General features: G+C 44.6%; 1 protein-coding gene across 7 annotated transcripts; it reads left to right on the forward strand.

Moving 5' to 3' along the window:
* The first annotated feature begins 3006 nt into the window (after positions 1–3006).
* On the forward strand, positions 3007–12757 carry KPNA2 (karyopherin subunit alpha 2). 7 transcript variants are annotated; one of them, XM_048818133.2, is made up of 12 exons: positions 3048–3107; positions 3626–3766; positions 4241–4362; positions 4475–4612; positions 5127–5215; positions 6153–6421; positions 8072–8166; positions 8271–8534; positions 10077–10310; positions 10736–10918; positions 11884–12033; positions 12148–12757. In XM_048818133.2, the coding sequence occupies exons 3-12, from the start codon at positions 4288–4290 to the stop codon at positions 12238–12240; spliced, it is 1590 nt and encodes a 529-aa protein (XP_048674090.1). In that variant the 5' UTR covers positions 3048–3107; positions 3626–3766; positions 4241–4287; the 3' UTR covers positions 12241–12757. The 7 variants fall into 7 exon arrangements, with proteins under 7 accessions (XP_048674086.1, XP_048674084.1, XP_048674085.1 ...); XM_048818130.2 differs by having other exon boundaries at positions 3049–3107; positions 4230–4362; XM_048818132.2 differs by having other exon boundaries at positions 3055–3103; positions 4230–4362.

The raw sequence follows: 12757 nt of genomic DNA on the forward strand, positions 1-12757 counted from the left end.
CATGTGCTTCTATGGAGCTGTATAAAAATAAAAATCTAATGAACAGGCATGTGTCTCAGTGGCTGTACCACTACCTTTGACTGGTTGAAATTTGAACTGTGGTCATAGGACTTAATGTGCTTGAGTTTCAGCTGGTGTCCCTAGGATTCCAGATCTGTTGGGAAAATGTAATACTGTATAGCGTGTGCTCTGGATCCTTGTCCTTCTTGTCAAAAGCCAGTAGGGAAGTATTGAGCTTTTCAACAGATCTGAGGAAAACAGGGTGCCAATTATAATTTTTAAAAAATTATGAGTTTGACTTCTGTTCAAAAAGTTATCCCATGTATATAATCTGTTTTGCATTAATATACTGGCAATCAATGTGACAAGACAACTCATAGTGTCTCTATGCCACTGAATTGATTGATTCTAGTTAATTAGTGTTCAGAACTAAGTCTAGCATATAGACTTGTGTTGATGTTGTCCATTTCACCAGGATAATTTATAATCCAGAAAAGTTCCCCACAATAGCGGGACCATTCTCCCGCTTACGTTTGCTACGTGAGAGTGAGCTGCTGGCAATGTGTTCTCTCTTCAACTTTGGAATTTGCTCTTTGCTTGGTTCTAAACATCCCAAATCTATTTGATCTTTTGGGCATGCTACAAAACCCCTATTTTTGAGCTGGCTTTTGAGAGGGTCTGGTGATGGAGGTCTTAGGAAACTAAGGTCTAAGATGTTTTGGATTTGGAATCTGAGGGCTGGAGAAGTATGTGAGGGTAGGTTGCTGCTCTTTTGATTTGATATTTAGTATGTAAGGAGTGCGTCTTCAATCGATTTGCTTTAAATCCCAGTAAAGAGCTGTTGCCACTTTGGTTAGGAGCCTGCGGGTCTTGGTTGTCCCAAGAGCAGGAAGGAAGGCACAAAGGGTATGTCTATGGGTACGTCTAGACTGTAATAAAAGATCCACAGCATCGCCGTGGTTGGTCCAGATCAGCTGACTCAGGCTTGGGCCGTGGGGCTAAACATTGCTGTGCAGACATTCCGGTTCAGGGTGGAGCCTGGGCTCTGAGACCCGCCGCCCTCACAAGGTCCCAGCCTGGGCTCCAGCCCGAACCTGAACATCTGCAGAGCAATTTTACAGCCCCACAGCCCAAGCCCCAAGAGCCCAAGTCAACTGACACAGTCCAGCTGCATGTATTTAATTGGTGCATAGATGTACCCGACATTGCAATGTAAACCCAGGGTTAATAGAACTCAAGTTAGCAGACCCTGTTTTGTTAACTTAGGGCTTGAACATCTACACTCATCTGTAACCCCAGTTTAGGAATTGTTGAACCCTTGGTCCCAACCTTGGGCTCCAGCTTCTACATTGCATTACGTGGGCCCAAGTCCAATCACTCATATCCCAGTCTTCCTAGTGCCTTCCTAAAATGTGGCTGGTGTCACCCTTTCTTCATTGTGAAGTGTGGGAAAATCTGACTGTCCACCAATCTTTACAGTCCAGAGGACAAAGGAAGTCAGCCCATGGGATTGTGGGGTCAGCCCATGGGATATTTCTGGTGGATTTCATGAGCAGGAGTCCAGTGGGGCTGTGTCTACATTGCAAAACAATAGGGCTTGAACCCTAGGTCCTGGATAGGGTGGTCAGGTGCCCAGTTTTTGATCGGAAAGTCCAGTCGAAAAGGGGACCTGACTGTGTCCGGTCAGATCTACGGATCGGACACCCAAAGTCCAGTTACAGTGGGTGGGGAAGGCGGGGAGGTGCCAGGTCATCACCTGCCCAGCCCTACTCAGCCGGGGCCATCTCCTACCTGCATCAGGCAGCTGCAGCTCCCAGCCCCGGCTCCGCAGGCAAGTCCCTCCTCACCTGGGTGGGGGGTGGGGGAGAAGAGCAGCGAGCGGCCAGGAAGAATGGGGAAGAGGACCGAACAGGGGGTGGGGCCTCAGGGAAGAGGTGGGGCAAGGAGGAAGAGGCAATGTTGGGGAGGTTCCAACACTCCTGCTGGAGTGTCTGTTTTTTAAATATTACAAACTTGGCAACCCTAGTCCCAACTTGACTGAGGCTCAGATGCTCCACGCCAATGTAGTCCTGGGTCTGAGCTCTGGATTTGCGTGATTTGTGCGTAGACAGAAAGGGGTTAGGCTTGAGGCTGAGTTTGAACACTGGGTTTACAGTGCCGTGTAGACCAGGGATTCTCAAACTGGGGGTCTGGACCCGTGAAGGGGTTGCGAGGTTATTACATGGGGGGTCACGAGCTGTCAGCTTCCACCCCAAACCCTGCTTTGCCTCCAGCATTTATAATGGTGTTAAATATATTTTTAAGTGTTTTTAATTTATAAGGGTGGGGGGGTTGCCTTCAGAGGTTTGCTAAGTGAAAGGGGTCACCAGTACAAAAGTTTGAGAACCACTAGTGTAGATGTACCCAAAGCGTGCAGCAGCCCTAGGTGGCCAGGGGTTTGGTCATGCTGTAGGGGATGTGACTGTTGAAAACCCCACCGTGAAAGTCCATTCACTCCTAACGCGGGAAGGGGGGAGGTAAGAGCAATGACTTCCTCCTTCAGGCTTCACTCAACCTCCCTGCTTGGATGTACTGAAAGCGGCCGCTTTCGGCATATTTTTGGAGGTCCCCATAACAAAAACAGGCCACTACCGGGACAACAAATCCCAGCATCCCATGCTCCGCCTTCCTTCAAGCTGACAAGGAACAAGGCCGAGCATTGGGTGCTGGGAACTGTAGTCTGCTTCGGGCTTATTGGCACTAGGTGGCGCATTGTGTGCTGGGATCGGTAGTCTTGGAGCCGCGAGTGGTGCGTTGTACGCTCTGTGACGTGAAATCATCTCTCTCCAAGAGCCTGGCGCGGTTCTCGTGAGACCGCTGGTTCCCCCTCACACACACCTCCACCTCGCGAGAACAGCTTGTTTTTCAAATAGACCAATGAGAATGTTGCTTTGGCTCGAATTGACCAATAGGGGAGCGAAGACGCGGGAAATTTAAATCCCGCCAGGGGCGGGGTCAAGGAAGAAGGGGCGGGGACAGCGGCAACGTGTTCTCTGGTGGCCTGGGCGAGTCAGTCAGTGCGCCGGTGTGGTAGTAGCTGCAGAGACGGGAAGCGGTTTCTGTTGTAGGTGGGGGTCTCGCGCGCTGCGTCCGGTAGACGTGGGAGTGATGGAAGAAAAGCGGGGGAGGGGAGTTCTGGGGGGTGGGCTGGAGTAATAGGGGGTGAAATGAAGTTGGGGGTTTTCTATGGGGTATTTAGTGTGGGGGAAGGGCGGCGGTCGGGGGCTATATGGGCTTGTGAGGGGGCAAGAGGCTAGGCGGGGTGCGGTTCTCGGGCTATATGGGACGGGGGGGATGGGCTAGAGCTGTAAAGGGTGAAATGAGGTGGGGTAGTTCCTATGTGGTGGTTATATAAAGAGGTGGGGGAAGGTAAAACACCCTCACCCCCCGCATCCCATTGCTCATTACGGGGGCTAAGGTGGTTTCCGCCCTGCTGGAGGGTGGTTGGGTGGGGGATTTCTAGATTGCAACTCTCCCAGGGAAGGCACTGACTGGGTTACTGGCTTATTTTGAATCGGGTGGTATGTTCTTGACCGTGTGACTGCAGCAGCTTCTTTGTGTTGGTTTGGGGCTTGACTCCCTGTAGCCTACATAAGGAGCTGCGAGCTGCACCCCATTATAGATGTAGCGGCTGCACTGTGCTTGGGGTGTGTCTGCAAAATGGCTATCTCCATTTAAAAGGCCATTATCAACTTTAACTCACTTTACGGAATTGACTGGATTTCAAGTTAAGTACATGTTCTACATCTGCCTGCCCCCGAGTCAGGCTGCCAGCCTATGTGTTTCTAATCTCTCTTTTGTTTTTTTCCTGGGGTGGGGAAATAACAAACTTTCTTGTTGCTATGCCTGAACGATCAATGTTGTTTGCTGAAATAATTAATCTGACTATGCATCGAGGGCTGTAAGAAACCTAAAAATTATATATATAATTTTCTGTTTATTTGCAGTAAACTTGGCTGTTACTTGTAACAATAGTGAGCTTTTAAAAACAAAAAACAAAACATCCCTTCTGTTTCTCTAACTTAACAATGTCCCTTTTCAAATCAGAGGCAATGCTAGTTATTTAAGTTTTAGGTGGAATGATATGCAATCTGGACATACTTCTTTTATCTTTAACCCCAATCTTGATTTCAAGTGTATGTCTTAATCTGAAATCTTTTTGGCTAAAGTAAATTAATTGCTAATCTCAGATCTGTTTCAGGTCTGTCTCTTTCATTGGTATTGCCTGAGGTCTGACTCCTATAAAAGATGTCTACCAATGAGAATGCTAGTGCAGCAGTTGCCCGTCTGAACAGATTCAAAAATAAGGGAAAAGACACTACAGTGAGTATCTGATCATCAGTTGGAGTGTGTGGTCAAATATGTTTTTAAGCATAATTTAGCCCTTTAAAAAGAGAAGTACAGTTCATCACGAATGCGCATTTGCCTCTCTCAGGAAATGAGGAGGCGGCGGATTGAAGTCAATGTAGAGCTGAGGAAAGCTAAGAAAGATGATCAGATGCTTAAAAGAAGAAATGTCAGTACTCTCCCAGATGATGCCACTTCACCTCTTCAGGAAAACCGGAACAATCAGGTAACTAAGTCCCGAACTCAGTTATATCAGGAGGTTTTTCCCCTTATGCTGGGCTGTGGCTCTGCTGCATGTCTCTTCCATCAGTGGATGTGTTCCTATGTATGTCTGTAGTGCTGTATACTTATGTTACCAACTGTAACAGAGAGACCACAGTGGCAATCCCTGCCCTATATAACCTCAGACTGAAGGAACAAATAAATACAGTAGTGCTAGGCTTTGTCTACAGTGGGAACATGGTTTTAAACACAGTTATCTACACTAATGCTAAGTGGTTTTAATAACAATTAAAATTCATGTTAACACACCTAACAACTAACTTTCCCAGTGTAGACAAAACTATGGCTGACAAGGATTGGGAGTCCCGTTATAATTGCACAATGTTCAATAAAGCAATGTGCGTTTGACCGGTGCTTTCTCATAGCATGGTGCCTTGTGGGCTAAGGGAGCTTTTGCTTGCTATACAAACACACATTCTTCCCAACGTAGTCTTAACAACTTTCTATTTCTCATGCAGGCCACTGCACACTGGTCTGTTGAGGAAATTGTCAAAGGAATTAACAGTAATAATTTGGAGCTTCAGTTGCAGGCAACTCAGGCTGCCAGGTGAGAACCTTCAAGGTCAAAGTTTATCCAACTCTTCTATGTGGTTGGGGATAAAGGGGTTCAGCTAATCAGAGCACAGGTGTCAGTTGTAGCAAATACTTTCTGGAAGCCTTGTTCTATGTAAATATTGCTAACACTTCTATAATCTGCTCTTTGGCAAGTAAACATTTTGGAATTGACACTCTAGTCAGTGTGGAGACTAGGGCCAAATGGAATTATAACCTAGCATTATGTATAACCTTGAATGATTAAAGGCGTGACCTGACTCTGGGACTTTGAACCTGGCACACCTGAGCTGTTCCCTGACTCTGTTTCTGGTCTTAGGGGTGGCACAGAGGTGCTGCAAGATTTTTAAAAAGTCTCATTCTCCATTTACAGAATAAAATATTGCATCTGTTTAATTATATAGTATGATGTTTAGGGATAGAACTGGGACCTTAGTTTAGGGCTGAGAATTTAAGACACTAATGTATACAAGTGGAAAATGGGTTCTGGGATCTCACTTCTGAATGAAGTGAACAGCACAATGGTTCCAGTTAGGAATGTGGTCCAAAACATGTGAACTAGCAGAAAGATCTCACACTGTTTTTGTGCAGCCTCTGGCAGCTGCTGCTCTCTCTACATTAGAATATACCTCTTTAGCAGCTCAGATGCATTCTTACTGTTGCAGCAACATGAAGCTAAGTTTCACTTCAGTCACTGAACAAAACCTCTAAAGAAATTTGCCCAAAAACAATTTTGTTAACATTTTAAAGCTTCCTAGCTAGCTTGTGTTCAACTGACTTGTAGTCTGTCTGAACGTCTCAGTACATTTTGCTGCTTCCCCTTTTGAATGTTTTTATATTTTACAAAGTGATTCTCAGACTGACTAAACTGGAATCTTCCCTAAAGATTTTAGTGGACAAAAATAACTTTCTTATTTTTATTTCTTCCATAGGAAACTCCTGTCCAGAGAGAAGCAGCCCCCCATAGACCATATAATTCGGGCTGGTTTGATTCCAAAATTTGTCTCCTTTTTGGGTAGAGCAGACTGTAGCCCTATTCAATTTGAATCTGCTTGGGCGCTTACCAACATTGCTTCTGGCACATCGGAGCAAACGAAGGCTGTGGTGGATGGTGGGGCTATACCAGCCTTTATATCCCTGTTGGCTTCGCCCCATACTCACATCAGTGAACAGGCCGTGTGGGCTTTAGGAAACATTGCAGGTAAATCAATGTGGTGTATGACCATTGCTTTCAGGCCTACTTCCTTATATACAAGGGGAAGAGAATGCCATGGGGGCCAGATTTTCAAAATAGCGTGGTTTCCATTTACCTAGCAAGCAGAGCTCTTGCAAATCTGGCCCCACCCCCAATGTCGTCTAGCATATAACAACCTGAACTCCCACATGGAGACAGTCACAAATAACTCCTTGCCTTTTGGCTAAGTGTAGTATTCAATACAACTTCTATCAAAACCTGGCAATCTGTAAATTCCATTTGACACAACACTTTCATATTTCACTACCATCTTAATGTGGTAGCTACTTCTCTTTTCAATAGTCTGAGTGGACTCTGATTTTTCTTGAAACAGGTGTCCTCTTTTGGGGCTTGGGGGGAGGGAGATACTGAGGAGCTTTCAGGTGTTTGTCTGCAATCTGCCTGGTTCTAGTCAGTGTTCAGTCTAGTTCTTGAATTCTAAGTTTATAAATTCAGACATAGCAAGGGTAAAATAGTGATTCAGATGATCACTGGAGCAATTATTTTAGCCAATTCTAGAAATGGCTGTTTAAAATATTGCATGGCGTAGACAGTGGGTTTCTGGGATACCTCTGTGTTCCTTCCGCATAGTCTCAAAACTTTAATTGAGGCTGAAGTCCTTTCTCTTGACCCCTAAAATCTAAATCCTTAAACTAGCCATAGCGTGGCAACTAGGAACTGTGGCTCTCAGCCATGAGAGATCAGAATTCCAAAGTACTTCATAATTTGCATAAGACACCATCAAGTATCTTAAAAAAATAAACATCCTTTTCTCAGGGATGGACTACAGGAACTCATCAACAGCATTAAGTTCACTCTAGTTTTCATGCACCATCACAGTGCAGTTATGTCTGACAATGTAGGGATATGTTAGGGTCCAAGAGTTTTTATTGAAATAAAAGCAAGAATGTTTCTATAAAATTGTTCTAGTGCTACAGTGAGACTGCTTTATTGGGGGCGGGGGGAGAAGGGGTCTGTGACAAAATAACCATTCAGTAAAAAACACTTCAACCATAGCCTTTAATTACTTTGAATCAAATTGTGAACTAAAGATTTTAGTCTCTGAAAGTGGATTGAAATAACATTGACCGTAACCAATAGGTGCTTTAGAATATTTTTAATCTAAGGGGTAGTAACAAGTGAATTCAACTAGAAGTATCTTAAAAGTCCCACTTAGCATAACTCATACTTATTTACTCTGGAATTTTCTCCAGACAGAATGAATGACTCTTTCATGTTCCCAGTTCAGTACTGGGTCAAATGCATTTTGTGGAAGGGTGTGGGATTGGGTTAGGTTTCCATTAGAACTAGGGAGGGCAAGGGAGAAAACTCCTACTTGATTTTGAGTTTTGTAAAAACTTGTTACCAAACCTACAACTTAAGCCACATTTTAAAATATCAGATCAGGAAGTCCATGGCTTGAGTAGGAAAAAAAACATGCATTCCAAGTGGCTTATCACTGACAGCGTTCTCCCTTTGTCCACCAATGCCTCTGCTTCTTAATCAGTATCCGCATTAATGATTCACTAAATCAAGGAAGGGACGCTGTTTATACACAGCCTGCTGTTCAGTTAGGAGTTTCCTGTTCCTGACATAGATATCTCTTCTGGCTTTCAGGTGATGGTTCAGCCTACAGAGACCTAGTTATTAAGTATGGTGCTATTGACCCACTGTTGGCTCTACTTGCTGTGCCTGATATATCTTCTCTAGCAGTAAGTGTGCATCACAAACGAAGTCACAGCAGTAGCACTAAACTATTATAAATCACTAAACTCCCAGCCGAACAGGAGCTAACCACAAACGTTTACTTTTTCAGTCTGGATACTTGCGCAATCTTACCTGGACCCTCTCAAACCTGTGTCGCAATAAGAATCCTGCACCACCCATAGAAGCTATTGAGCAGATCCTGCCTACCCTAGTTCGTCTATTGCACCATGATGACCATGAGGTCTTGGCAGATACCTGCTGGGCAATCTCTTACCTCACTGATGGTTCTAATGATAGAATTGAAGTAGTAGTGAAAACTGGACTGGTGCCACAGCTTGTGAAGCTCCTGGGATGTGGTGAACTACCAATAATGGTAAGATGGTGATGCATAGAAATTACTTCAGCATGTATTTGTCTGAGTGGTTTATGTTAAAAACAAAATAGAGCAGTGGCTTTCAAATCGTGTTAGCCATTTCATGTAGTCAAAAGGAAACCCATAACACATACTTTGGCTGATCCATGAGTAGATGGTCTTTCCTGAGGCCCTCGCATGAATGATCTATGCAGCTAACAATCTTCTTTCCTCAGTAACTTCAGTAGCTTGACAAAGTCTAATGACATCACTCTGGTCTCGATTTCACTTATGAATCATGACCTGAAGAATAGCTCTGTGTAAGCTTGAAAGCTTGTGTTGCACCAGTAAAAAAAAAAAAAAAATACTACCTCACCCACCTTCTCTCCTTATGAATCATGAGTAGGTCCCTACCAAATTCACGGTCCATTTTGGTCAATTTCACAAACATAGGATTTTAAAAATTATAAATTTCATTATTTCAGCTATTTAAAACTGAAATTTCAGTTTTGTAATTGTAGGGGTCCTGACCCAAAAAGGAGTTATGGGGGGGTTGCCAGGTAGGGGTGTGTGTGTGTGTGTCGGGTGCGGGGGGGTTGCACTACTGCTACCCTTACTTCTGTGTTGCTGCTGGAGGTGCTGCCTTCAGCACTGGGCAGCTGAAAAGCGGTGGCTGCTGGCCAAGGTCACAGCTCTGAAGGCAGATCTGCCCCCAGCAACAGCACAGAAGTAAGGATGGCATGGTATGGTATTGCCATCCTTATTTCTGTGCTACTACCTGCAGAGCTGGGCCCTCAGTCAGCAGCTGCCCCTCTCTGGCCACTCAGCTCTGAAGGTAGCGCAGAAGTAAGGGTGGCAATACTGTGACACCCCCACCCCAAATAACCTTATGACCCCCTGTAACTCCCATTTGGGTCAGGACCCCCAATTTGAGAAACGCTGGACTCCCCTGTGAAACCTGTATAGTATAGGGTAAAAGCGCAAACAAGACCAGATTTCATGGGGAGAGACTAGACTTCACGGCCATGAAAAACATGTTACAGACCATGAATTTGGTAGGGCCCTGATCATGAGGCATGGGTAACAACTATCAAAGATATTCCTTCAGACTTAGTAGTTTTCCTTAATTAACTAGTTTAAATTACCAATGGCTTCAGTCCACAACACTGATATAAAGCTTGGCATTCTAACGGCAGTGCTTGGCAATGGAATCTGTTAAAGGAGTATGGAATCTTAAAATTTAGCTCAATATGGTTAGAGCATGGGTTCTAGGAGTCCAGCTTGAGTCTTCCTCCCAACTCTAGCACTTTATAGGCATATTGTGCTAAGACCATATCTTCTCCGCCTCAGTTTACCTACTGTATAACAGCTGTAATGTCTAGACCACTTCAGGTTTCTCAAATGAGAGGGGTATCATAGCTGTTTATTCTACAGCAACCCACTTAATAACTGCAGGGGATAAAGCAGAAGAGCTTCTGGTGGTGATGGTCTGCTTCTGAGGTGTTGTACTAGTGGAACTTAGTAATATGTCCTATACTCATCATTTTGCAACGTCTCTTTCAGACTCCATCATTAAGAGCTATAGGAAACATTGTCACTGGCACCGATGACCAAACACAGATTGTTATTGAATCAGGAGCACTAACTGTCTTTCCAAGCCTGCTCTCTCACCACAAAAATAACATCCAAAAAGAAGCAGCGTGGACCATGTCCAACATTACTGCTGGCCGTCGGGACCAGATCCAGCAAGTTGTGGATCATGGACTTGTTCCATATCTCATTGGAATTCTGAAAAAGGTAAAAATCCAATGTCCTCCACAATGAGATTTTGTAATCAAGTGCCAAAATTCAGGCCTTACATATGGAAGTATGTTTCCCACAGACTTTAGTGGAAGCCACCTACTGTTCTAAAGGTGTACTTACTCTAAAATCTTCAGGCTGATGTTGACTGTAACTTACTGTAGGGTTAAGATGACCACTTTTCAGAGTTGAAGTTATTCTAGGCAAGTTTGCTGTGTATAAAAAGGAGGCATTAAATATGCTCTCTGTATATTAATCATCTTTGGCAAAAACTTAGGCTCTGAACTTTATATACTTTAACTTTTATTGCATGGCCAAACTAGCACTTGGATATCTTTATTGTAGAAGACCTCACTGATCTACTAGTCATTGGTTTCTTGTTACTGTTTATACTGGAGTACATCACCCTTATTTTAAAACAGGGGGACTTCAAATCACAAAAAGAAGCTGTATGGGCTGTGACCAACTACACAAGTGGTGGAACAATAGATCAGATTGTATACCTTGTTCAGGCTGGTGTCGTAGAACCTTTACTGAACCTCTTGTCAGCCAAGGACAGCAAAACTGTGCTAGTTATTCTGGATGCTATTACTAATATCTTCTTGGTAAGTAGACAAAGGATTGTCCATTGTTGGCAGGATGGCCTGTAACAAATAATTCTCCAATAGTCGATGACTGAAGGGGAGTCTCCTACTGCAGATACTTCCCACCATGTTTCATTCAGTATTAACAACAATGCCTGGAAGTAGCTAGCTATCTATAGCAGAGGTGGGCAAACTATGGCCTGTGGGGCCACATCCAGCCTGCGGGACCGTCCTGCCCTGAGCTCCTGGACCCTCCTGTGCTGTTCTCCCTCCAGTGCAGCTTCAGCACTCCATGCTGCTGATGTAGTGTATTAAACTCCTCTGCATAGGAATGTGCTGCTGGTAGCAGTTATCGAGAGCAATTTACTACGCTACACTGGTGCAATGCTCTGGGTGGCGGGGGCTCTGTGCTGCATGATAAGGGAGCAGGTGGGGAGTTGGATAGAGGGCAGGGGAGTTCAGGGTGGTGGTAGTCAGGGAGCGGGGGTGTGGATGGGGTCAGGGCGGTCAGAGGACAGGGACTGGGGGGGGAGTTGAATGGGGGCAGTCGGGGCAGGGGTTCCGGGGACAGGGAGTGGGCGGGTGGATGGGGCAGGGGTTCTGGGGGGCCTTCAGGGAATAGGGGGTTGGGTGGGGCAGGTGGTGAGAAGCAAGGGGGGGTGGATGGGGCGGGGGCACAGCCTCCCCTAACTGGCCCTCCATACAATTTCCAAAACCTGATGTGGCCCTCAGGCCAAAAAATTTGCCCGCCCCTGATCTATAGAGTTCAACCACAGTATCTTGTACCTTAGTAGATTCAGTAGCTAAGAACCATGCCTTGTTCGTAACCAGTCACTTTTGCTGGTTCTAAAAATGGCCATTATGCTCCAAGCAGGGACAAACCATCCATCCCTCTTACAAAGTTAGTCATTGTGGTAAATGTGTGGTGCTGCAGTATGTAAGCAAACCTCTTGAAGCATGAACCTTATATGGCTGATTCTTTGCAGGCTGCTGAGAAAATCGGTGAGACCGAAAGACTGTGTCTCATGATTGAAGAGTGTGGAGGGCTAGACAAAATTGAAGCTCTCCAGTCCCATGAAAATGAACTGGTGTACAAGGCCTCCTCAAGCCTCATTGAGAAGTATTTCTCAGCAGAGGTGAGTAACTGAAGGATTGAAATATGGGTTTGACTCTCTACATCTCAACACAAGCAAGTGTTTTAAAGCTTGAAATACTGAAATCCATTTCAAACCTCTTTCCACCTCTTTTAGGAAGAGGAAGACCAAAATGTTGTGCCAGACTCTACTGTTGATAGCTACACCTTCCAGATTCAGGGAAGTACTCCTGACACTTTCAACTTCTAGACTTTTCATACATTCCAGCCAGCTTCAAAAGTCTCTTGGCTACCCATCTGAGTACTGCCTTCTATTTGTCTTAATATCTCTACTTATCTTTTTTTACTGTTTTTATGTGACTTGTAATGTAGCACTTTGTATAACTGAAGCATACTTGAACAGTTCAAAACAGTGTACATACTGTGTGAATTACTTACTGTAAATCTCGATCTTTCTACCTGAGTCTTGAAGTACACATGTAAATACTCTTCTACTTCCTTTTTTGGCTCTTATTGTGATGTCAGTGCAAGGCTGTGCTAATATAGCCTTCGTGCTGTTTGGGATAAGGGAGGTATTGGTTTCTTGATGTCACATCTATGTATATGCAAGGAATTTGGAGGCTTAACAAGTCATACAGCCTTCTCTCAGAGCAGGAGCCACTGCCATGCACTCTATGCCCGATCACAGTGGATCATCGATGGACTGTGAATCGGGTTTTAAAGAGAATTGGTGTTCAGAATTTAATAAAAATAGTATCAGAACACAA

Source organism: Caretta caretta, chromosome 14 (assembly GCF_965140235.1).
Source record: "Caretta caretta isolate rCarCar2 chromosome 14, rCarCar1.hap1, whole genome shotgun sequence".
Taxonomy (NCBI): Eukaryota; Metazoa; Chordata; order Testudines; family Cheloniidae; genus Caretta; species Caretta caretta.

Bases quoted from the DNA above. Each gene is read 5' to 3' on its own strand.
- KPNA2 (XM_048818129.2), top strand. From the start codon at position 4,288: ATGTCTACCAATGAGAATGCTAGTGCAGCAGTTGCCCGTCTGAACAGA. The intron at 8,167-8,270 runs GTAAGTGTGCAT...TTACTTTTTCAG, and splicing joins CTGATATATCTTCTCTAGCA to TCTGGATACTTGCGCAATCT. The intron at 10,311-10,735 runs GTAAAAATCCAA...ATTTTAAAACAG, and splicing joins TCATTGGAATTCTGAAAAAG to GGGGACTTCAAATCACAAAA.